At 32.9% G+C, this 26,957-nt stretch overlaps 1 protein-coding gene across 1 annotated transcript in view; it reads right to left on the reverse strand.

Moving 5' to 3' along the window:
• Positions 1–26,957, reverse strand: part of LOC114330324 (XK-related protein 6-like) — a 147,173-nt gene that overhangs the window by 76,946 nt on the left and 43,270 nt on the right. The window contains exon 2 of the mRNA XM_050654417.1: positions 11,468–11,623. Within this exon, the coding sequence (XP_050510374.1) occupies positions 11,468–11,623 (156 nt within the window). The remainder of the gene's footprint in view (positions 1–11,467; positions 11,624–26,957) is intronic.

Below are 26,957 nucleotides of genomic sequence, written 5' to 3' on the forward strand. Positions count from 1 at the left end.
AAGAACATCTTAAAGAAAAATTATAGTGAAATTTGTGCACCCCATAAAAATTTTATGGGGGTTTTGTTCCCTTAAAGCCCCCCAAACTTTTGTGTCCGTTTCAAATAAATTATTATTCTGGTGCCATTAGTTCAATTAAATATTTTTAAAACTTTTTTGCCTCTTAGTATTTTTTTTGGTAAGGCAGTTTTTATCGAGTTGCGGCTTCTTTTTTAACATGTTTACATAAAAATTTTATGAGGGTTTTGTTCCTTTAAACCCCCCAAATGTTTGTATACGTTCCAATTAAACTATTACTGCGGTACCATTAGTTAAACACAGTGTTTTTAAAACTTTTTTGCCTCTTTGTATTTTTTTGATGAAGCATCTTTTATCGAGATGTGGCTTCTTTTTTAATATGGTTCAAAATATACCTAAAAATGTAAATCATAAATAAATTTTCATATTATTACCAAGTCTCCATAATCGTACTTTACCATATACAAATATGTGGTGGATTTGACAAGTATTCAAATATCTCGATAAAAATTGACTTTTGGAAAAAGTACTAAGAGACAAAAAAGTTTTTAATAACTTGTGTTTAACTAATGGCGCTACAATAATAATTAAATTGAAACGTACACAAAAGTTTGGGGGGGTTTAAAGGAAACAAACCCCATAAATTTTTTATGGGGTGTCCAAATTTCATTATAATTTTTTCCTAAAATAATACTGCCATAACAATACCACATGTCCATTTTTAATAAAAAATCTCTAATAGTTTTCGATATATTGAAAAAAATCGATTTTCATTTTGTAACTTCAAAGGGCTGTAACTTTTTTTCCGTGCACTAAGGTAAGTTAGGTTCGCCCTGTATATCTGATGTTACTTGTAGTCAAAATAATGAAGCTTAAAATAGGACAAAACCTAGCAATTTTTACAGAATGGATCGATTTGCTTGAAAATTTGAGAATAAGTAGTGGTTAGTCCAAGGATCAAAATCTATATGATGCCGAAAGGCGCTTTTACCATGGGGGTGGTGGCCACCCCATCTCGGGGGTGGAAATTTTTTATTTTATTTTGACCGACAAAGTTGGTAAAAATATTCATTCTAAGTAAAACACGTTTTATGCATTTTTTTGATAAAATTAATAGTTTTCTATTTATTCGCTAATTCGAAAGTGTTAGTTTTATATCGAAAAAATCAATGTTTTTAATCAGTTTTCTGCTAATAACTCAAAAAGTTTTCGTTTTATCAAAACAACTTTGCTTAACAAAAATGAACCTTTTGAAAAAAAAACAAAATCGTGTTTTTTATTTTCTTTAAGACCAATAGTAATCGAGCTATACTTTATTATATGTTAGCTCTTCTTCGTCAAATGGTAAATATTGTAGTTTCAAAAGTCAAAAGTAGGGAAAACTATGCATTTTTCGAGGATAACTTGTTTAAACTAATTTAAAGTATTTAAAAATGTCTATCTCCAGAAATAAAAAAATAGTCTCTAGCTCAAAAATTAAATGACTTATAATAAAAAGAATGTCAGTCACTATTTTTTTCAGCGAAAAAGTGATCGGAAACTTCTCCCTACTCTCCACCCTAATTAAAATTAGTCATTGACATTATTTGGTCTTCTTTATTCATGTATTATTAATAGGTTCTAGAGATTTGACCGGCTTAGAAATTAGTTTAAAAAAAATGAAGTTAAAAGCGAATAACGAATTTTTGTAGTTTGGTAAAAATGCCCATTTCTTCAGAATAAAAGGATTGGCATCAGAGATTCGAAAAAATATTTAAATATAAAATTGTAACTTATTTAATTCCTAAGAACTTAGTTTGCAAAAATTTTTCTGCAGCAAACATTGAGTGAGCTATTGACAATTAAAACTTGTAATAACACGCAAAAACCACCTTTACCAATCCTTTCAAAGTCACCTCTGTTTGCGACTGACGATTTTAAAAGGATTTAATATTAATAGTCTTATACCTAGATCTTGTAAAAACCTACAAAATTATTTTTTAACAAACTTTCTAGGATAAAAAATAAAAAAGTTAAGGTTAAAAAATCAATATATTTTTTTGAAAAAGAAAGGAGAAATCCAATTGGAAGCATAATAATGTAAATTAGCGGTGTTTTTAGTTACTGGCTTTATTCATTTTTATTTATTTATGTAATTATTAATAGATTCCAGAAGTTTGACTGGCTAGACATATTAGTTTTTAAAAAATAGAAGTAGAAGCGAATAACGAATAGAAAGATTAGCATCAGAGATACGAAATAATGTTTAAATATGAAATTGTAGGTTATTTAATTTCCAACAACGTGGTTTAAAAAAAAAAAATTCTACGGCAAAAATTGAGTGAATCGTAAATGAGTACATAATATATCGAAAAACATTGATTTTTTCGATATAAAACTAACACTTTTGATAGCGAATAAATCTAAAACTATTAATTTTATCAAAAAAAAGTATTGAACATTTTTGCTTAAAATGAATGTTTTTATCAACTTTTGCGGTCAATAAAAAATTTCCACCTCCGAGATGGGGTGGTAACCACCCCCATGGTAAAATCACCTTTCGGTATCATATAGATTTTGATCCTTGGACTGACTATCCACTACTTATTCTCAAATTTTCAAGCAAATCGATCCATTCTGTAAAAATTGCGAGGTGAAAAACTTCGGTTCCTGGACTATTGACATCTTTATGCAGTCTAGTTAAACATGTTTAACCACGCGAAAAATAAGAAGTTGTTTGTTTGTTTATCAACTTATCATCATAGTCATTAACATCTTAGTAGATGTGTTGTGGTTCATAATTGGGCTTCAGCAGCTCGGACAGTTTGATTGATAATATTTCTCCACTGGTCGCGGTCATCAGTTACATGTATTGCCTCAGTATACTGTTTGTTAAGAAGCTTTTTAGTAATGTCCGCCCATCGCTGTGGAGATCTTCCGCGTTGGCGTTGAGTCTGAGGCCTTCCTTGGACCACCAACCGCTCCATTTTGTGATCACTCCGATGGATATGACCAAAGAACTTTAAAATTCTAGAGTAAACGGTACTGGAGAGACGCTGATCCGGTTTAATTTCATCCAGAACCGAGACATTTGTACGGCGAGCCGTCCATGGAATTCGAAGCAGGCAAATTCATTTCAAATTTCATACATTTCAAAGGCGTCTATACGTCGTCTATCTGATTCTTTGACTGTCCATGTCTCGCATGCATAGTAAAATATGGAAAAGACCAGAGTTGAAACGAGTCTCTTTTTGTTTGTCATAGTAATGTGACGATCACGCCAGACCCCGTTTAGTTCACTCATTGCTGCTCTTGCTAGTTGAATGCGTCTTCTAATTTCGGGTTCACAACTGCCTGTGTTGTTAACTAGAGCTCCAAGATATATCATAGATGAGACTACCTCGCATCCCGCAATAGTTTGGGTTTCAGGAAACTGTTATTGGCGATCAATAACCATGATTTTGGTTTTGTTGTAGTTAACCATGAGTCCAAATTTAGCACTTTCTTCCTCGAGTTTTTTTAATAATTCAATAATTTCTTCTGCAGTAGAGGCTAGAAGTGTAGTGTCGTCTGCGAAACGCAAGTTAGATATCTTAACACCACCTAGGTTTACTCCTCCCTCCCAACCATCCAAGACTCTGCGCATTATGAACTCCGAATAGATGTTAAATAATAAGGGAGATAAAACGCATCCTTATACTCCCTTCTCCAAAGTGCATTTGTCAGACAGGTATCCGTCCATTCGAATATATGCCAGGTTATCTTGGTACAGTTTGCTAATAAGGTGAGTCAAGTGTTTAGGTACACCCATTGTCGTCAATATGTTCCATAGTTTGTCCCATCTAACATTATCAAAGGCCTTTGTATAATCGACGAAACATATAAATATCGGGATCTGGTATTTTCTGGCTTTTTCTATGATGTTTCTTACATTAAGGATTTGTTCTCTAGTACCTCTGCCCTTTACAAATCCAGCCTGCTCAGGTGCTATTTGCCAACTTATGAAGTTTTCTAGACGCCGTTGCAGTATGTAGAGGATCACCTTACTGGCGTGTGATATTAGAGCTAATAGCCTGTAGTTGTTACAATTATTTGTTGAACCTTTCTTATGAAGAGGTATGATTATGGTCTTTCTCCAATCCTCAGGCCAAACGCCTGTGTGCCATATTTCATTACACAATCGATGTAATATTTTCACTCCACATTCCGAAAGATGCTTCAAGACGTCTGCAGTAATGAGATCATATCCTGCTGCTTTGTTTAACTTAAGTCTTTTTAAAGCGAATTCCACCTCGGAAAAAAGTATGTCAGGTTCAGATTCAAAACTAGTGTGGTGTGTCTCTGTTGAAGGAGAATGGAAAGTGGAGGTCTGGCAGTCAGGTACAAACGGGGTGTCCGCTGGCATCTGGTCCGTATTGCATTATAAAGACTTACAATACGCCCTCCAAACATCAATAACCTTGTCCAAATCCGTCTGTACATTACCTTCATCATCTTTGATAGACCAAGATTTCTGTTTGAATTTACGTGTGAGTAGTCTGACTTTATCAAAGAGTTCTTTGGTGTTATTTGTGTCGGCATGTAGTTGAATTTCTCTGCAGATTTTCTCTATATGCTTGTTTTTGTCTCGTCTACAAGCAGCCTGAATAGCTCTAGATAGCTGTCGGTACTGGGAATTCCTGAGAGGGTTCTCGATTCCAGCAATTTTAAGTTTTCTACGTTCTTCAACGAGGTCAAAAGTATCTGCAGACATCCACACTTTTTTTGGTCCGGTTGAGACGGCATTAGACTGTGCCTCGCAGTCAGCCAAGGTCTGTATCAAGGTTTATCAACTACACTTTGTCAAATACTGAAAATTGATTTCTAGTTGTTTTCATTTTCGCTGAAACATATTTTTATCAAAACTTTACGGGTTGTGGTAAGATAGAAACCTCAAATTCATAGAAATATTGGGTGTAAATAATCTCATTAATACACCAGACGATTGAGGGCAAACCACATCCATACAGTGTAACTGAAACCGAGTATGTCTTATGAAATACCTCAAAAGAGATAAAATTTCGAAAATTCGGATATCAACTGTTACAAAGAAAATAATATTCGGTATAAATATAATATATTTAACATATTATGTTAAATCGTAACCAATATGCAACATATATTAATCATCGAATTGAAATGACACAAAAATTATTTCTTTTGTCGAAGCAATTTATGTACCTATGTATATTGTCGTCTGCAGTGGCGGCCGGTCAGGAGGCAAGGGAGGCTTAGCCTCCCCATAATTTTTTTACACATGCTACACTGTTTTGTTTACTTTGCTATTTTGCTTCGCGTTAAAGATATCGGAAAAAGTTATTTGAACAAGTTATTCCAAATAATATTCTAACCCCACATACCAAATTTCATCACAAAATTCGCACTTTTAGTTTTTTCATTATTTTTGTAGTCAGGATCCTAAAATCGCAGAGGAGGCTTTTTTTTGTTTTAATGGCATGGACTTTATGTCAATCATCCAGTCACAACATGACTGCTATATCAATAAGATTAAATATTTAAAGACCGTAAGTCCATAAAATATCAATAACGAAGAAAAATTAGTTCAATAGCTGTTGAGAGATAATTTATGTACTGAAATAAAGAGATGGTACTAAGCTAAGGTAAGCTAATTATAGCCTCCTTTCAACATCATAGGTGTGTTCAAAAACGATCTGCAAAAATTGAATAACAATAAAATAAGAATAATAAAATAGAAATAATAATAAACAAGACGGTGAGGTCCTCAAAGTTCCATAGCAAGTTTTTTCTTTGTTTTATCTTTCTTCCGCGGCTCCCTACTCAATTCGAAAGCCGCCTTGCTATGGACTGTCCAAGTTGCTCACCATATTTTCTCTATATACATACATACACACATATACTTTAAATACTTGACACTACAAAACTATTTTGGTACTTGACAGAAACATCACCAACGCATTATACATACTCTCTTGTCCATTGGCTAAGAGACTAAGGATATTAAACGGAGCTGGTATCTTAAGTCTATGTAGCTGCTGAATAAATCGATCTGTTTCATTCTTATATTTTTGGCATTCAAAAAAAATATGATCTAAATCACCTTTTTTATCACAATTTGGATGTGGATCATTTTTGAGAACACGAATTTTATGCAGATGTGTGGAATAACAGGCGTGGCCAAAACGAAGACGTGACGCAGAGGAGGCTGCTGGCCGGAAAATCTCACTTGCTAATGCTCCGCGCAGCCCAGCAGCGTTTAAGGATGGTTTAAGGAGACCCGGTCTCCTTAGAGCTGCATTATCGCTTAACGCACACGCTGCCCGGAGATTGGGCAAGGGCGGCTAATCGGCCAGCAGCCTCCTCTGCGATTTTAGGACCCTGACTACAAATAATTAAAAAATTAAAAGTGCGAATTTTGTGATGAAATTTGGTATGTGGGATTAGAATAATATTTGGAACAACTTGTTTAAATAACTTTTTTCGATATCTGTAATGCAAAGCAAAATATCGGTAATTTACTGTGTTTTGGGATTCGCAGTAGGCCGCTTTTAGAATTAAAAAAATTCAGTTGAGTATCTTAAAAAATGTGAACCTTCAACCTATATGGACTGCAAAACTTCAAATCTGTATTTATTTTGATATGCATATCTACTTACAGAGAGAGAATTGTTAACAAATAAACGATACAAACTTTGGTAATACACTTTTACAATTAGACTATTTTTAAAATGATATGATATTATGAAATTGTGAATTATGATGATATTATAAAATGTAAATAAAAAATGGTCAAAAAAATGGGGCCTTATTTTTGCTAGTGCAAATTTGTCTAGATATTTTACAGTTAGGTATAGCCTCCCCTATTGTAAAAATCACGAGCCGCCACTGGTCGTCTGTGACTTTCGTATTTATAATTTTGTCCGATTTGAAGATAAGGCCAAATATAATCAAAACCTACTAGATCCATGTTTTGAAATTTTTCAGGAGACTAAAACAACATTAAAGATGTAAATTTTTCAAAAACTATCCGGCATTTCTCAATCAAAACGGCATCAATACTAGAGCACACTAATTTGGTATTATCCGGAGGTGAAAAGACCGGGCCTTAGTAAAATATGTCTTCTTTTTCTTTAAGTGCCATCTACGCCACGGAGGTCGTCAATCATCACAGCTATTCAGATTTTAGGCTGCTCGGCTGCTCTGAAAAGTTCATTTGATGTACATCCGTACCATTCTCTCAGGTTGCGCAGCCACGATATTCTGCGTCTCCCTATGTTTCTCTTTCCTTTAATCTTTCCCTGCATAATCAATTGGAGCAAGTTGTACCTCTCTCCACGTGTAATATGTCCGAGATATTCCAATTTTCTTGTTTTGATGGTATTTAAGATTTCCATTTCTTTATTCATCTTCCTCAGAACCTGTTTGCTTGTGACGTGTTCTGTCCATGATATTTTCAGAACTCTTCTGTACACCCACAGCTCGAATGATTCTAGTTTTTTCATTGATGCAGCATTCAAGGTCCAAGCTTCCATTCCATAAAACAAAGTCGAGAAAACGTAGCACCCAGCCAACCTAACTCTTAGCTCCAACTTCAAATCTCTTGTGCAGAGCACTTTTCTCATTTTGTTGAAACTTGCTCTAGCCTTTTCTATTCTGATTTTGATTTCCTGTAAGTAATCTCCTCTGGAGTTGATCATTGTTCCAAGGTATGCATATTGGTCGACTCGTTCGATATTGGATCCGTTTATGAAGAGATTTTCGTTATTTCTTTGGGTTTTCGATACTCTCATAAACTCTGTCTTCTTGAAATTCATTGTTAGCCCGTATTCTTATCCAAACTCCTCTATTCTGGTCACCAGCCTCTGAAGATCCCCAATATTTTCAGCTAAGATAACAGTGTCATCCCCATATCTAATGTTGTTAATAGGAACTCCATTTACCTTTATTCCAGATGTTTCACCCTAAAGAGCTTTTTTCAAGATCTCTTCCGAGTAGCCATTAAAAAGAATTGGCGACAACATGCATCCCTGTCTCACTCCACGTCTGATTTCAATTTCCTCTGACAGTTGATCGTTAACACGTACTTTTGCTCGTTGCTATACGCTATGAGCTCGTAAGTAGAGGGGATAATTAATAATTCGCGAGCGCCAGTAGTGACAAGTCTGTAAGCTTTACTGGAAATTTGACATAAATGTCAAAGTGATTAATTTAAAGCATTAGAATTAAAAACATTAATAGGAAATAATATTAGTTGGTCAAAGCTGTGGTGTATATTTTTACCTTAAATATACTTACGTTTTAAATACCGAATTTAAGTTTTTTTAATATTTCGTAATATGTAACTCTAAATTAATCTAAGCGCCATCTACACGATAACTGTGAAAGTATCCGAAGTAAGAAATTAATATTTCATTAATAGAACGTTAAAATGATTAGCAAAATCTTTAAAAAATCGATCACAATTTAATTAAGCGATAACAATTTTAAATAATAAATTTAAAAATTACCTGTGAAAGTTGCATTAGTAATCCGCTAGGAGCGACACCAGCGAAGCTCAGAGCGTATAAATATGTAAAGCTCTCAAAACACGTAAATTTTGACTTAGTGAGTTGTTGCACCAAGTCCACAATATGCACCCTCTGTACATAGGGCGCAGAGGAGGTATAGTAACAATACATAGGTCTGAATTTAAAATAACGCGATGAATTTCTGCTGGCGCCATTTTTTTTACCGAAATGCCTTTATGTCAAATGACCATGTAAACTTTTTTAAGCGTTCAAATCACTTGAATTCAAAAATGAGTTGATTAAGTCACTTGACCCATGTCAACGTAGCTTTAGTGATGATTATTTTCGAATTATTGACTGAATTATAACGCAATTCATATGTAATAACACCAAACCAAGAGGTAGCAAATAGTATAATGGGAATGGAAGACTGCAAGGCACTCAATCAGAAACAAGGATTAAATAGACATTGAACAAGAGTAAAATGGAGCGATGGCATAGCCAAAGCTTGTGTGCCACAATAAAATTGAAAAGACTTTTGGAGACACACATAGCCAAAAATGGAGTACTTAATATGTTGGAAAATGATGATGAAGACGATGATGACAGAAATTAAAACATGTTCAAAGCACAATTAATTAAATAACAAAAAAAAGAACGTGTGTGTAACTTGTACGCACGTAAGAAGTTATACTTCTATTACAGTAGGAAAAATGAAAGAATACCCATGAACGAACATATAAAACACGCTGTATTTTCCTGTCACCGTGTCATACAAAAAATTGGCCAGCGTAAGTACATGTAATAATTATTATTACATGTATAGTCCTGTCGCCAGGGGGGGTACAACGGCCTCGTTAATTCAGATGGACTTACCCAAGTTTTTTTTATGTATTTTGACCCGTAGAACACGAATTTTTTGGGTAACAGTTGATCCGGATGTCGATAAGATTGTTATAGACCAAGAACTTGAGGAATCAAATAACAGCAATTTTTGGCAAAACAAAACAATATTTTGTATTTTTTGGGTCATTTTAAGCAAAAAATATTTCTACAAGTTTTTTAGTAGGATGCACAGTTTTCGAGATAAACGCGGTTGAACTTTCAAAAAATCGAAAAACTGCAATTTTTAAACCCGAATAACTTTTGATTAAAAAATAAAATAGCAATTCTGCTTAGCGCCTTTGAAAGTTCAAGTCAAATTATGTCGGTTTTGATTATTTGCATTGCTAAAAATTTATTGTGTTATTGTTAAACAAAGCTACAAACAACTAGTGCGTGAGTGATGTTTCTATGATTTCTCATTTAAAATCGAACGAGTAGGTAGAATAGGTACTAGTGCAATCAAGACTATTTCTATGTTACATGCGTTAAAACGCATGTAAAAGCACGGGAAACCCTACGTGTTTATAGCTTTGTTAAACAATAAAAAAATAAATTTTTACCAATGCAAATAATCAAAACCGATATAATTTGACTTAAACTTTCAAATGCGGTAAGCAGACTTGCTATTTTATTTTTTAATCAAAAGTTATTCGGGTTCAAAAATTGCAATTTTTCGATTTTTTTAAAGTTCAACCGCGTTTATCTCGAAAACTGTGCATCCTACGAAAAAACTTGTAGAAATATTTTTTACTTAAAATGGCCCAAAAAATACAAAATATTGTTTTGTTTTGCCAAAAATCGCTGTTATTTGATTCCTCAAGTTCTTGGTCTATAACAATCTTATCGACATCCGGATCAACTGTTACCCAAAAAATTCGTGTTCTTCGGGTCAAAATACATAAAAAAAACTTGAGTAAGTCCATCTGAATTAACGAGGCCGTTGTACCCCCCCTGGCGACAGGACTAGTACTTGCGCTGGGCAATTTTCTTTGTGACACGGTGACAGGAAAATACAGCGTGTTTTATATGTTCGTTCATGGGTATTCTTTCATGTTTTCCGACTGTATATAATTTCAAAGACATAAATATACTTAACAGGTTATTTGTATTTTATTTAAATATTAAACTAACTTTCTTACCTACCACTTTTAAAAAAATTTTAATAAAACGATACCAAAAGTTAAAAAAAAAGAAAGAATATGAATCGTCCGGGATTTGAATCCTGGACCTCTCGATCTCCGGTTCACACGCTCTACCACTGAGCTATATACCTTTGCTTTGACAGGTTACAAGATTTCTCATACATACTGACAAATTTAATAGACCAAAAGTGAAGTATACAAAAATACTTTAAATATACTTACTATTATTATAAAATATCTTATTCCCGAGGAAGACAAATCCAAAGACACAAAAATTATAATAAACAATACATTTTTAAAAACACTAATATATTCTTTTAATGACATTTGCGCTGACATCGCTGATGCATACATATTTTGAAAGATTAGCAACGAACTACATACTGTCTGTGTGCGCAAGCGCCCGGCATTTATAAAATTTCCCTCTCGATCGTAAAGAAGTATAACTTCAAAAAAGTAAAAGTGGCAGATAGACAGGCCGGTACTATATTTAAAACTGAAAATAGCTAATAAAATTAACAGTGACATTGAAAATTTCATAATTGAAAAAAAAAACAGTATTTTCGCCTCTTGCAAAACCGAAATTAAGGTAAAAATATTGTATGAAGATCTACGAAAATGTATTAAGTCGCATTCTCCTGTGTAAGACGGTAGAAACTACTACACCACTAAATCTAGAAACTTTAAATTGTGTACATACGTGACTGGGACAAGAAAAAAAGTAGTGACGAACATTTTAAAAATAAAAACCAGTTTTTTTTTAATATCTAAATTAAAGATAGGGAAGAGAACGCCGAATAAAATAATTGCCATGTTGCCAGAATGTGTTAAAAGTCGAAGCATTTCTAATAAAAATTAAAGAAATACATATTATAGATTAGAAAATTATGAGAGGGGACAAATTATGTTTTCACTTACCGGTAACTAAGAAGTGCCACATGAAGTGTACGAAGGTTCCCGCCCAGGAAACATTGTTTTTGGTTTTCAGCGACACCCTCAGCAGTCTTTGGTAGGATGCCATTGCCCAAGCCATGCTCACAAAGGAACTGCCTATAGACAAAAGTTGATGGACAACTGAAAAAGAAGAAAAGTATTTTAGGCATTTTACACGATATAAAAATGAGTCAAATGTTACAAGACAACAGTGGCGGCCGGTCAGGGTCGGCAGGGTCGGCAGTGCCGACCCACACATTTATAGATATAGATTTTTTAAATATTTGTATTTGTGAAATAAAAAAAATCTATCAGATAATACAGACTAAATTTTATTCATGGTTTTTAAAAGAATTTGATCAATCCGAGCGTTAAGTGATCCCTGCGCATAACAGACTTATCAAAAAATGAATGATCCGAGCCAGTTATCTGACTTTTCGGCTAGCCGTCCCTACCTCATCCGTAGCTTGACAATTTACACGTAAAACTCAACAAAATAACAAGTCGATGAGCAAGCGAACATTACTTCTCTCCGTGGGCAATAGCAGATACGGCATGGCAGGTTAAGCGGCAAGTACGGCACATTTCGGTCTGCCGGTCGGTGTTTCATTTGGAAGCATGCATCGGTAGAAATTGTCAAAAATAATCACGCCGTTTTACGTCGTTTAATTGATATTGTAATTTTTTTAATTTGTCAGGAATTATCATTTAGTGGACATGATGGATCGAAGCATTTGTTAAACATCAAAGTAATTATAGAGAATTAATAAAATTGTTTTAGAAATACCTATTTACTTTCTGATTCGAAGTGTATTCGTAATACAGAATGAACTAATACATATAATCAAATAGTTACATTTTGAATAACGTTGTTGAATCTGAGATTTAGAAAACCATTTGCTTTTCACTGAAAGTAGATGAAACTTCTGATTATCATGTCATTCACAATTATCAATTATTGTTGTTCGATACGCGTTACGTGGTAATATTTATGAGAGGTTTTTAGGTTTTAGAGATGTGAGTAAAAGCAATAAGGCAGAATATATTTTTGGTGTTTTAAAGAACAGATTCAAATTTTTTGATACCAAAAATAAATTGGTAAGGCAAACTGGGGCAATCTTATGACGGCGTTGCTGTGATGAGTGGTGAATTGAATAGTCTCCAGGCAAAAGTTAAAACTATTGCATCACAAGCTTTATTTACTCACTATTATGCGCATATAATGAATTTAGTTTTACATGATACGTGTAAAAAAAATAAAGAATATCGTCTTTTCTTGCCAGTTTAGCTCACCTAAACGGATTACTGCTTTAGAACAAATTTGTTTCGAAAAAAAAAGCGAACAGTTTGTCAGACGCGATGAAATTTTAAATCTCGGTTAGTTTTATCTAAGCAGATTATCTCTTATAGTTTTAGTATCTGTAGCAGATTTTCGTGAACAGCTTTTGGAAGTTTTTGATTTTATTATCGAAGGCGATGATTTTGAAAGTGGCGATACCTCGATCCGTGAAGCAATCGGTTTGAGAACTTTATTAAATACTAATGACTCTTTCAATATTTTTTTAAATATTTTTAAGACAGAGTTTGCCCAAGATATTCCTTGTTGTTCAAAATCAGTCAACTGACATTATTTATTCTAAAAATAGAATACGAAAGCTGGTGCAAAATCTCAGATATTTTCGTAATGATAGTAGTTTCCAATATATACGCAGTGACGTTTTGGATTCGCTTGATATTTCCGAACCACCCCAAAAAAGACAACGACATGATACATATCTCGAAAAACGAGTAAGTATATCTTGAAATTTTGGATACCCACTATTATATGCCAATAGATACTCGTTTTTCGAATTTTGAAGATTTGCAAATTTTTGACCTCTTTGACGATTTAAAATTTAAAAGTTACCTTCGCCAAAGAATTTTTAAGATATTTATTATTACAAGTTAGGTACTTAAAAATTATGCTGGTCCAAATATTTTCAGAAAGTGGGATAAGTTGCACAATATGTACATATGTATAATTCTATGTAGTAAGTACTGCAATTCATTACAACAAACTGTTTATCAATTTTCTTATTACCACCAATTTCTGCCTCAAAAAAAACGGGATTTACGTTGTCTCAAAAGAATCAACACGTATTGTCGAAACACCATGAAACAAGAGAGAAACAAGTACATCAAATAAAAAAAAAAAGCAAAAAACAACAAAATCTCCTATGATGAATTAAGCCTTTTAGTTTGATGGTATACCTATATGAGGAGACAAAAAAACCTTGCCGACCCTGTCTCCAAGGCCACGAGCCGCCACTGCAAGACAATACAGGTCAACTCTAAATTTAGTTCGATGTATACGCTTGACGAAAATTTAGGCCTGGATCTCGCGTACCAAACAAAAATGTTTATTAATAGCAAGCTGAAAATTTGTTAATGGCTTAACGGTGTCTAGTCGGACAAACTTTGATGTATGGGAACACTGGAACAGGGGAACTTTTAATTGTGGAACGTGATTTTAATTATGGAACTTGTCATCCTGACAAGTTTATGATTGTGAGAACTAGCAGGTTGTTTTTAAGTTTATTCAATAGCAAACTTTATATAATATGTGAAAACATGTTTGTCCGACAAATATGTTGGGCATTTTAACCAGTCCGACATGTTGAACATGCCACCTGAGAGGAATTATGTTGGTGATAAATAGCAATCTGAATTTTGCAAACAAATCAATTGGAAGTTCTGTCCGACAAAATACATGGGACGTTTCCGTAGTCTGACGTTCGAAACTTATATTCTGTCCCACAATTAAAACTTCCCCTGTTCCAGTGTTCCCGTAAATCAAAGTTTGTCTGACTAGACACCGTTAAGCTATTAACAAATTTTCAGCTTGCTATTAATAAACTTTTTTTTAGTATGCGGGATCCAGGCCTAATCCTCGTTTCACACGCTAAAATTGGTTACGATGGTTGGAAACGCACGATGACATTCCAACAGTGGCTTGAGCAATCCTATGGTACCTTTGGAAAGTTACCATGGCATTGCTTGAGCCACCAGTGGAATGTCATCGTGCGTTCTAGAGCGCTCGCACGTTCAAATTCTTAGGCCCAAACCAGACGAGCCACTCTGCAGCGCTACTCTGTCAATCCACAGAGTGGCTGAAACAGGCGATTTTCTAGCGCCGGCGATTAAGCTGCGAAGTGGATCGTTTGGAAGGGTGCGGCGTTTAATTTAATGGGTGAGAAAAAACAGTAAGTTTAATCAAATGATTAAAAACTTGCCGGCTAATATTTTTTTTAAAAAGTGTGTTCGTCAAAATCAGTGTTTGTAATCTCCATAGTTTTAAATATTTTATAAAATTTCAACGCTTTTGAAAAAATACCAATAAACTCCATAAATGGAATTAAGAACCAAACAAAAACAGCTATATCACAGAAAGAAGCACATAAAAAATCAACCAGTACATCTGGTATCCTACAGGCGTAAAATAGCTCGATACAACCTGACATATGAGTGAAAGTGTAAAACATGTTAGCTTGCAACCCCCTTTTAACTGATATCTTATCGTTTTGTTTTCAACCACAAACAATAAAACCTTTTTTGACCTACGATGGGACCCCACCATTTAACATAAATAAACAAACAAGATTGTAAATATTTGTTTTGTTCAGTTCAAATGCATCCAATGTATAATAAAATGTAAATATACAGTCCCTGGCCATATTATTATGACCACCTATGCATTTTTACAAAAATCAACTATTCCACTAGGTACGTTTTGTTTAAAATATGATTTTTAAATTTAATATTGTTATGCAATGTTAATGTTATGCATTAACTATAAACCATCAGAAAACTGGGATACAACCATTGCGAAGATTATCCAAAAGAAAGGGAAAACCGTAGCAGAAGCAAGCAGACTGGCGCAGGATAGAAAACAATGGTCAAAGTTTGTGCACACGTGAATAGACATTAGTCCCGACACTGAAAAGTAAAAGGGACTTAAAAGACTATATATATATATATATATATATATATATATATATATATATATATATATATATATATATATATATATATATATATATTGCATTTGCGTCCCTCGTGGCTTCTGTATAGTTTTGACTCTTCGTGACTTCCGATCAATATACAGCGTGTATATTAACAAGAATAATTTCATACAGTTAGCGCTCGCTTTGGCATCCGTTATACTGGCAACAATGTACTTATAATATCAAGTAAAATATTTAACCTTGGTCGTGTTTATGTGCAAATTTAGTTGTAGAACCCAGACAAATTCTATTTATAACTTTTGCCAATTAGGTGGTTTTGCTCGGATATACGATAAGGATTTGCAGTAAATTGTTTGTTTTCGTTTTTTTATACTCTTAAATCAGGTTAGAAAAACGTATTTCTTGGGTGTAGGTATGAAAGATGTATTTTCTAAACTTTTAAATTTTCTATTTTATTTCGATGGAAGAAGATTATGGATTTCGGAAGATTTCGATGGAATAAGTTATAATGTAATATACTTAGCAATACCACTATATACCCTTGACAACTGTTTATTTTTTAAAGTTAATAATTGTTTGATGAGCCTTTCGATAGGTTAGGTTCTCTCTCTCTCTCTCTCTCTCTCTCTCTGTAATCCCTTCCCAGTGCCTCCTTTTCTGTTTTATTCTTTCGAAATTTGCTATACAAGTATTTTCTTCTTTCGTCTGGTTGGTATTCGAGTGCTTGTTTGGTTATATTATTTCGATCCTTCCTCAGAGTCCGTATAATCCATTTCCATTTCTAGTTCAGAGAAATAAGGAAAAAAAATATCGTGTTGGTGACACATCCCCCTCCAGGCTGAAACCAAATTTTTCGAGTAATATGGTCATCTATAATAATAACCTAGATGTTTCCTGCAGCCGATTTTGATGATATACATAATTATAAACAAATGAAGATCAAAAAACGGTAAATTTTCGCTTTTTTCGTCTCTTACTAAAAAATTGGGCATTTTAAACAAATTTGAGAGTAATAAACTCATAAACCGTATAAAAAACTTCAATATGGCGTTCGCTGAATATGTCTATCCTTATTGGTTACTTAGAAAATTGCCAAATAAGTCATAAATTTTGAGTTTTTATAAATATTCATAACTTATGTAAAAATTAACTTAGAATCTTCTTATTACATGGAATGCTGAGACTTACGGTGCTTAAATTACACCCTAAATTCCAAAGCAATTGGTCAAATAGTTTAAAAGTTATTTAATTTGTTTATCCAAAATTAATTTTTTTTGCAACACTGTAAGTCAGAAAATGATGAAGTTACAGTAATATTTTGGATAGTTTATGAAAGAAGAAATTTACAGTATTAATTTAATTTAAAAAAAAATGACAAAAATAATTATAGATATTGCAAAATTATTTTGCAAAAACATGTGAATTAAAAAAATGGGGGGGCTAACTTTGTCCCTAAATGTCCTAGAACAGTTGTTTTTCTTTCTAAATGTGTATAAAAATTCAGTCTTTCTAAATATGAAAAAATAATTTTTCTACGGGTAACGGTTAAAAAGTTATTCTAATTGTTTATAAGTAAGCAAAAAATGGACATGTTTTTGCCAAATTATTTTACACTGTTTAAAATTATTTTTTGTCATTTATTTTTAATTAAGGTAATAGTATAAATGTTCTTCTTTCATAAACTGTCCGAAGTATTATTGTAACCTCATAATTTTCTGACTTATAGTGTTGCAAAAAAAATGAATTTGGGAAAAATAAATTAAATAACTTTTAAACTATTTGACCAATTGCTTTGAAATTTAAAATATAATTTAAGTACAAGAAGTCTCGGCATTCCGCGTAATAAGAAGATTCTAAGTTAATTTTTACCTAAGTTACGAATATTTATAAAAACTCAATATTTATTATTTATTTTGCAATTTTCTAAGCAACCAATAAGGTTGGACATATTCAGCGAATGCCATATTGAAGTATTTTACACGATTTATGAGTTTCTTACTCTCAAATTTGTTTAAAGTGCTTAACTTTTTGGTAATAGACGAAAAAAGCGATAATTTACCGTTTTTCGATCTTCATTTGTTTATAACTATGTATATCATCAAAATCGGCTGCAGGAAACATATAGGTTAATAATATAGATGTCCATACTACTCAAAAAATTTGGTTTCGGCCTGGAGGGGGATGTGTCACGAGAAAAACCTTATTTCTCTGGACTATTCCTATTTTTAATCGTGACTGTTATTTTCTCTTGTTTTGTTCTTCTCCGTAGATCTATGTTTTTTATTTTATCTGGCCAGTATATTTTTAGGATTTTCCTCAACGAATTTTTATAAAGGTTTGTAATTTTTTGCTAGTTGTCTCTTCCTGTAAATATTTTGATTTTGGTTAATTCTGATATATCGCGTGTGTTCCAGTTTTTCCTTAATGCATTATGATTATATAATGAGTGCATATTGTGCCTTTTTTCTACATCTGATCTACTAAATAGCTTTATCTCACTAACTGTTCACTGTAATGAAAATCTATGCACAAGGGAATTTTACTTATTAAATAATAAGCTACAATTTAGTAGTCCATATTTTTTTTCGTATCTCCAGTATTTTCGGAGATATTTTGAAGTAAAAGGTGACAAATAGGAAATTGCAAAAAGTCAATTTTTCTTTAAACTCCACTTTTTCTAAAATTGGGCCTTTTAAATAGGTCAAATTTCTTGGGTGTATTGATAATACGAATATAAAAGGAACTACTTACAGAAAGGTGAAGATCAATTTTTAATTAGAAGGGTAGTTGGGGGGCTGTTTTCACTGATTTTTTCATAGAGAATTGCAGGTACCGACCTTTTTCTGATCATAAGTCTCTTAACTTTCATGCTAGCAGCTTCATATTATTATTTTTTAAAAGGTCTAACAGTATACTCGAAAAGAGATTATTTAAGTTTAATTTAATTTTTGTTACTAAAAGATTAATTTTTGATATCTACAGTTTTTTTTTTATTAAATGCATATGTTTCGAGGTATTCTCAAAAAACCCTCTATAGTGGAGTCACTGAAGGTGGATATGAGCTATTACCTCCGATTTCATTGAACCTCCATCGATTTGTATGAAAATTGGTGAGTGGTTAGAGGCTATCTCAAGGAACAAAGGTGACATGGTGCCAACTTGCGCTTTTACCCTGGGGGTGGATGCCACCCCTTCTCGTGGGTGAAAATTATTTTATTAAAAATAACCCCATAATTCGATAGAGAAGCAAATTCTAAGCAAAATTTATTATATAAAGTTATTAAAATAAATCAAAACTTTTGAGTTATTAAAGATCAAAAATTTTAATACCTATTTCTTGTGAAAAATGCATGTTTAAACCGATTCTTCATCAGTAACTCAAAAACTATAAGTTTTTACAAAAAAAGTTATTATTACTAAAATTGAAGCTATAAAAAATGAAATAAACTCCTTACTAGAAAAACCTTTTAGTGTTAACTAAAAGTGAGTTATAGGTAATTGAATGTATATTTTTTTCGGCGAGTAAAAAAATCTACGTATTTAAACTGAAATCACGGGAAAATGATGCATTTATAACATAAACTTATTAAACATTTGTCAAAGTACTTAAAAATATCTATCAAATGAGACCCCGAACATGTTGATAGCATTAAAATTTATGCTCCAAAATGTTTTCAAAATTTATCTTTTAAAAATGTCTCCAAAAAATGTTACTGTTTTTTTTAATAACTCCGTTTATTTTTACGACGTCAGGTTCATCTGAAAACCGTTTAAAAGCTAATTTCAAGAGCTATTTCACCAAGTTAAACTTAATCTCTTAAACCCCTTACTTTTTTAAAAATAAAACGTTAAATGGCCCCGGTTGCATGGTTCTCACAGCAAAATTTAAGATTTAAACGTTTCTATCTCGGTTATTTTTTACCCTGTAGAAATAATAAAACAGGTAAAGTATTTGTCACAAAAAAAATCTAAAATTTGGTTATATATTATTTTTACGTGTATTGAGTATTTTTGGAGTTATTATCAAAAGAATATAAAAATTACAATAATTTTAAAAATTATAATTTTTTTAAATTATATCTTTTTTTCAAAAATATGCATTTTAAACCGGTCAAAATTATTGAAATCATTACTTATGCTAATATGAAGAAGTGCTTATAAGGATTATTATAAATTTTATTTTTTGTGGAAATCGCGTATGATTGATTTTTCACTTTTTCTTAAAAAATTCCAAAGGGTTCTCTTATTTTCATCATAACTTGCTTAATTTTAACGCTTTTAACTTGCTTCGAATAGGCATTTTAACTTGCTTGATAGGTATTCTGAAGTACTTTGACAAATGTTTAGCAGGTATATTTTATAGATTGCATCGTTTTCCCGTTATTTAAGCTTGAATACTTAGATTTGAGTACTCGTCGAAAAAAATACACATTAAATTGCCAATAACTCACTTTGATATAACATTAGTTTAGTTCTTTAAGTGAGGAATGTATTAAATTTTTTTATACAGCGGCATGATAGAGAAAATGATCCTTGGACTATTCCCTACCTTCTATGAAAATTTCAAGTAAATCCATGCTGGACGAAAAAATTGCGAGTCAAAATGCTTCATTTCCTCGACTATAGAAGGAGGAGAAACAATCAGTAAATGTAACGAATATAAATACCTGGGTATGAATATGAAAATCACGAATGATGGAACACTGGACGGAGCCGTTAAAGAACGAAATACTCAGGGCAGGAAAGCAATTAGGCTCCTAAACTCAGTACTCTGGGACAAGCAGATAAACAACCAAAACAAGAAAAAGATCTATAACGCAGTAGTGAAAAGCATTATAACATACAGCTGCGAAGTATGCCATATGAAGGAAAAATCAAAATGAATGTTAGAGGTCACCGAAATGGATTTCTGGAGAAGGGCTGCAGGAAGATCAAGAAGAGAACATGTCACCAATTAACGGATACGAGAAATAATGAACGTCACACATACAATAAATGACGAAATTAACGAAATACAACTACGATGGTTTGGTCACGTACAAAGAATGCATGAAGACAGAATACAAAGAATAATACTATACACTTCGCGCTCGTTTTGGCATCCGTTATACTGGCAACAATGAACTTATGGTATCCGGTAAAATATTTAACCTTGGTCGTGTTTACGTGAGAATTTAGTTAAAGAACCCAGACAAATTCTATTTATATCTTTTGCTATTTTGGCGTTTTGTCATAGAAAATCGGTTTTATATATAAAAATCTTTTAGAATCCTAAATTTATTCTTTAAACACTTGCTCTGTATGTGAATGAACAGGAAAAATTATAATTTTATAATTAGGTAGTTGTATTTTGCTTGACCGGTTTCACAAAGTTTGTATTTGCATCATCAAACGGTTTAATAGAATTAGATTTTTAATGGTAATGGCCAACGTTACACTAAAAACAAATAATATGGAGAATAGTAAATGTAAAGTACATTCCATGTCAAATCACTCGGGCAAAAAATTTTGGATCTCCGATTTGTCTGAAAATTGGTATATAGCTTCTGCGTGACGTAAAAATAAGATATTTAAGGTCAAAAAATCTTCTTTTTTTCTCAAAATGTTATTTTATGCATTTTACAGTGATTTGGTGTTTATTTAAACAAATTTGCAAATACAAATTTCTGTGACAAAGTATCAATGAAAAACATAATATTTTAATAGAAGGGACTCAAAAATGTCATCTTATGGCATTATAACAAGTTATTTTGATTCAAAACAAGGTTTTGATAAAATTTTATAGTGTAGAAAACGTTAAAATACCGTTTTTTACATTTTTCTCCATTCCCAAAATACATCATCATCGATTTGGCTGAAGATTTGCCCACAGATAGCCAAAATATAGGACTTTAAGTAGTTGGAAGGATTTGAATAATATTGCAATACCAAAAAAGTTACATGCAGTAATATCAGACTCAAAAGTATATTAGTCCAATCGGAATAGCATTTGACCTTGCATGCCGAGCTGCCCAAAATTTTATTTTTCTAACCTTTAGGGGAGTCAATAGTAGCCTAAATTTAAAATCACGAATGAATTCCTTCTTTACGTTAGCCGCCATCTTGATTTTAAACGAGAACCTGTTTTGCTCAATATCTCAATTTTTAACTTTTCGACAAAAATGGTAGAAACTGAAACTGTTCCTATTAATTTTACTATTTACTATTGACTATTTACAATTACTATTGAAACTATTTACAATTACATATTACAATTTCTTTTTAACAATGTTTTCCATTGATACTTTACGATAGAAAATGCAAATTTGGTTAAATAAACACCAAATCACTGTAAAATCGCATAAAATAACATTTTGAGAAAAAGAAGAAGAATATTTTTTGACCTTAAATACAGTCGGAAAAATGAAAGAATACCCATGAGCGATCAACTCAATCACTTATTTTGTATTTGCTGTCTTTTTCTATAAATAACAAACGTTAGTAATAGAAAAAGATAGCAAATACAAAATAAGTGATTGATGTGATCGTTCATGGGTATTGTTTCATTTTTCCGACTGTATTTAAGGTCAAAAAATCTTCTTCTATCCTAAGGTCTTCTTATAATAGCTTCTGCAACCTTGTTTATCCAAGTATTTTCTACTCTGCGTACGTGGCCGTACGATACGTGGCCGTACTTGTACGTGGCCGTACTATTTTAGTCTTCTCTCTTCTATATATTGCAGGGCATCTTTTTCCACTTGCATTCTTCTCCTTATCTCCTCATTTTTTATTCTGTCTCTTCTGGTGAGACCACAGCATCTTCTCCAGTATTTCATTTCGGTTGCCAGAATGCTCTTTTGGGCTTTTTTGTTTATGACTCAAATTTCTGCGGCATATGTTATGATGCTTCTTACTATTGTTTGGTATATCATTTTTTTTATTTCCCTTAATGTTCTTATTTCAGATTACATTATGGAGTTGTCTGATGCAAGATCTTGTTTGTCCCAATCTATTTTTTATTTCTGCTTCTGTTGTTCCGTTTTTCGACATTATAAAGCCCAAATATTTAAAATTCTTCATTCCTTTTATTTCTACTTGTTCTTCTATTTCTAAGTTTTTGACGTCTTCTTCCGATATTGCTAAGTATTCCGTTTTCTTCACATAAATTTCCAGGCCCACCTTTTGTATTCCTCCTTTAGTTTTCTGCAACTGATATCCTCTGCAACATGCAACTGATATCCTCTTCATCTTGAGACATAACCAACTGATCGTCTGCGAAATACAATGTGTAGAGGTAATCGTCTCTTATCGGTATTCCCATTCCCATACCCCTACATTTTGTTTTCCAAGTTGTTAGTGCGTGTTCTAAAAATATTTTAAATACAGTTAGTGACGTTGGGAATTGGGCAGCCCTGTAGTAATCCTATTGTTGTTTTGAAGATAGCAACTACCTTGTTTTCTATTTTTATATTTACTTCATTTCCACTGTACATGTTCTTGATGCTTGTGTTAGGTTAGGTGGTATCCCTATTTTAGTCATTGCTTTGTACAGTTCTTTCCTTGGCACAGGTCGTATGCCTTCCTAAGGTCTATAAACACCATGTGTAAATCTTTGTTCTTAGCTCTTCTTTTTTTTTCTCTATTGTCTGTTGTATTATATGTATGGATATGATCTAGACATGATTTCCCTGCTGTGAAACCTGCTTGTTCTTCTCGGATTTTACGTTCTATATTTTTATCTATTTTGTTCCTGAGGATCCTGCCATACAGTCTTCCCATTGTAGTGATGACGCTTATCCTCCTGTAATTTTCGCAATCTTTTCTGTTCCCTTTTTGTATATTGATGTTATGTAGGATTCTTATCATTGTTTAGGGATATCCTCTCCATTTATTGCTCTTTCCATGATTTGGCATATCATTCTTCTTAATTTCTCTGTTCCATATTTGATTGGTTCCACCATAGGCGTAATCGGGATGATGCTAAGGGGGGTTAAAACTACTGTAAAGGGGGGGTTACAACTACTGGAAGGTCTCTGAGGGGTATGGTCTTTAGCGTATAGAGCTCAAAGTCCATCCAAATGGGGGGGTTATAGCCCCCAAAACTACCCTGGTTACGCCTATGAGTTCCGCTACAATTCCTCCTGGTCCTTCCGCTTTATTGTTTTTCATGGAATTTATTGCTGGTTTCATCTCTTTGTCTGTTATGACTATTTTTTCTTCCTCTGTGGTCATTATTTTTTGTTCGTTTCCATCAATGCTGAATTCTGGTCTTTGCTCTATCAGTATCAGATTTTTATAGTGGTTATTATGTTGTTGCTTACATTGTTATTGCTTATATTGTTTTTACACCTTATTAATTATTTTCTATTTATGGTAAACTTTTAAGGTTATTAAAATTTTAGTTGGTAGGTAACTACTAGGTAATGCCAAGTAGCTATTTCTTGCGTGTCTCTAAATTTTAAACAGCTTTAGTTATATAATATACAGTGCCGGATTAACTATTAGTCGGACTAGGTGGGCGCGCCTAGCTATGAGGCCCGCACGCCGTGCAAAAATATTAATATATTATATATAGCGAGGGCCCTACAGCTCTGGCTGCTTCCTGCACTTCAATCTCCAGTTTTGGCTCTCCTGCCAATCCTCTTCTTCTATTTCTCTTTTTCGCATGACATCCATTATTCCTTGTTTCCAAGATTTACGAGGTCTGCCTCGTCTTCGTCTAGTTGTTGGAGTAGTCTAAGCTTGGATCTTTCTTGGCCATCGTTTATTGTTCGTTCGTTTAACGTATCAATACCAAATCAGTTGCCGGAATTCAATTCTGTTGTCAATGCTACTCTTAACCTTTGCTCGTTCCCTAACTACTTCGTTTCTTATGTGGTCCAATCGAGAGATTCTGCACGATCTTCGTAGAAAGTCCATTTCTAGTGCTTTCAGTTTGTCTCTGTTTCTTTGTGATATCTGCCAACATTCTGCGCCATATGTTGTGATTGGTTCTACTATACTGTGATAGAGATTTATCTTTGTTGTCATCCTGATATTTTTTGAGCATAATACAGAATTTAATTTTTGGATAGCCGTTCGTCCTTGAATTATTCTTTTATAGATATCCTTTTCTGTGCTACCATCTTCGTCAATAACGGTTCCTAAATATTTATATTCTTTACAGCTGTTTATAATACCGTCTTTAACTGGAATATTTTCTGGTTTTCCTCCAACTATATGATGTTCCGTTTTATTTATGTTTAATTTTAATCCCTATTTAACGTATTCTTCGATTAGCTTTCTTGTCATGAATGTTATGACTTCTGCATCATTTGCCACTAGTACTTGGTCATCTGCAAATAGCAAAGTATACAGGCAGTCCTCTCCAATTTCTATTCCCATTCTTGAGCACTTTTTAATCCGTAGTTGTGGCGCTTTTTGGATGTAAATTTTGAACAGCGTAGGAGAGAGGCAACATCCCTGTCGTAGACCTTTAGATGTTTTAAAGGGTTTTGATAAATTGTCTCGTATTTTTATCCTACTAATCGAATTTTTGTATATGTTATAAAGAGCATTTACATACGTGTTATCTAAACCAGATTCTTGGAGCACTTTAAACATCCTGTTTATTGGCACACTGTCGTAAGCATTTTCCAAATCTACAAACATTAGATGAGTTGTCAAATTTCTTTTCATTATCTTTTCTACCAATTGCTGTAATACAAAGGTATTGCCTAAATAGAATCATCCTGCGCGAAATCGACTTTTCTCTTCGATGTCTGGGAAAAACATCTCGATTCTTATTTTTAAAACTCTACCATACAGCTTTCCCCCAGAACTGGTTACACTAATACCCCTGTAATTGCTACATGTTCTTTTACATCCCTTCTTATGTACTGAGCTTATAAAAGCCCTTTCCCAATCTTTCGGGATATTATATCCCTTTATAAGACAGTTATTGAAAATATCTGTAATTTTCTCTATTAGCAAATCTGAGCAATATTTCACCAGTTCTATAAATAGGTATGCCTCCAGGTCCCGTTGTTTTCCCATTTTTCATAGTTTCATAGCTTTCCTAACTTCTTCTTTAGTGATCATTTCTATATTTGTTGTTATTTCTTCTTGATCAGACTCAGTGTTTTCTATAAATTCCGGTCTATCCTCTGTTAGTAACATTTTATAATGCTCTTTCCATTGATCCATTTTAATTAAATGTACGTTAGTATTATGCTTTTCGTCTGTTCTTAAATTTCTAAGGGTTTGCCAAACTTCAGATACTTTCGTTCCTCCCATATATATCTATTCAATTCAGCGCATTTCATTTACCACATTTCGTTTTTTCTTTCTGCAACTTTCCTTTTCACTTCTCTGTTTAACCGGGCATAATATATCTTTCTATCTTCACCGTCTTGTGAAACTAACCATGTCTGGTAAACGTTCTTTTTGTTTTCTATCAAGGATTCTAGATCTTGTGACCACTATTCTGGGTATTCTCTTTTTATGTTTTCCTTTTTTCCTAGCCCTTCTTCTGCTGCTCCATGAATGGCTTTCTTTACCTCCTCGTATATCGCTTCTGCGTTTCTATCTACTATGTTGTTTAGTTTTGCAACTAGTCTCCATTTATACATAAAATATTATATAAAAATAATAATTAATGTTTAATTATTTAAGTAGTAAATATACGAATAAATATAAAATGTTTTCATTATCATAAACAATTTCAATTCAAATACTGATTTGAAGACGTGTCTGTAGATTGTAGATAAATAATTTGACCAGGGCGTCGACGTCGCACCGCTGAGTAATCGAGAACACATTATATCTTTAACACATGCCGACACAGAGTAGGTGACATAATTAAGAATTTAGTTGTTTAGTCTACGATGATTTATGGTTAACGGTGCGAATATGATTTTGAGAAAAAAATATTTGAATATTGAAGATGATATTAGGTTCATAAAGTCAAAATCTATCCACTTGTCATCATTTTTTTTGTTAAGAAAAGGTAACAACCTCGTACAATCACATTATCAGCCTTCACTTTATTTTATTATTTGGTATTATCTAATAAAGTTATAAACTTCTCATTCTAAATTTAGAAAACTTTACAAGAATAGAACCAAATTTAAATAAAGAACCAAAACAAGGACCCACTTTAAATAACTTTTTCAAATACTTTTCAATTACGATTAAGTGAAGGACGTTATAACAGTAGAATAGGGTGACCAAACATCCCGTAAAAACGGGAATGTCCCGTTTTTTAACGATTTGTCCCGGGGTCCCGAAAAAGTCTCTCGGGATGCATAAATGTCCCAAATGTTTGCTTTTGGTTGATTTTTTGTAACTGACCATATTTTCTCTCTTTAATTTTTCTTCAATTGCGGCATTTGTTTTCATTCGTATTTCTCTCTCTGTTGCTACTTTGTGGCCCAGTATTATTCTCATTCTGTGTTATTAGATATTTCTGAGTTATTGTGTCATTCTTCCCTACCGTCATGTATTTTGTTTTT

This window comes from Diabrotica virgifera, chromosome 6, assembly GCF_917563875.1.
Source record: "Diabrotica virgifera virgifera chromosome 6, PGI_DIABVI_V3a".
In the NCBI taxonomy this organism is placed as follows: Eukaryota; Metazoa; Arthropoda; class Insecta; order Coleoptera; family Chrysomelidae; genus Diabrotica; species Diabrotica virgifera.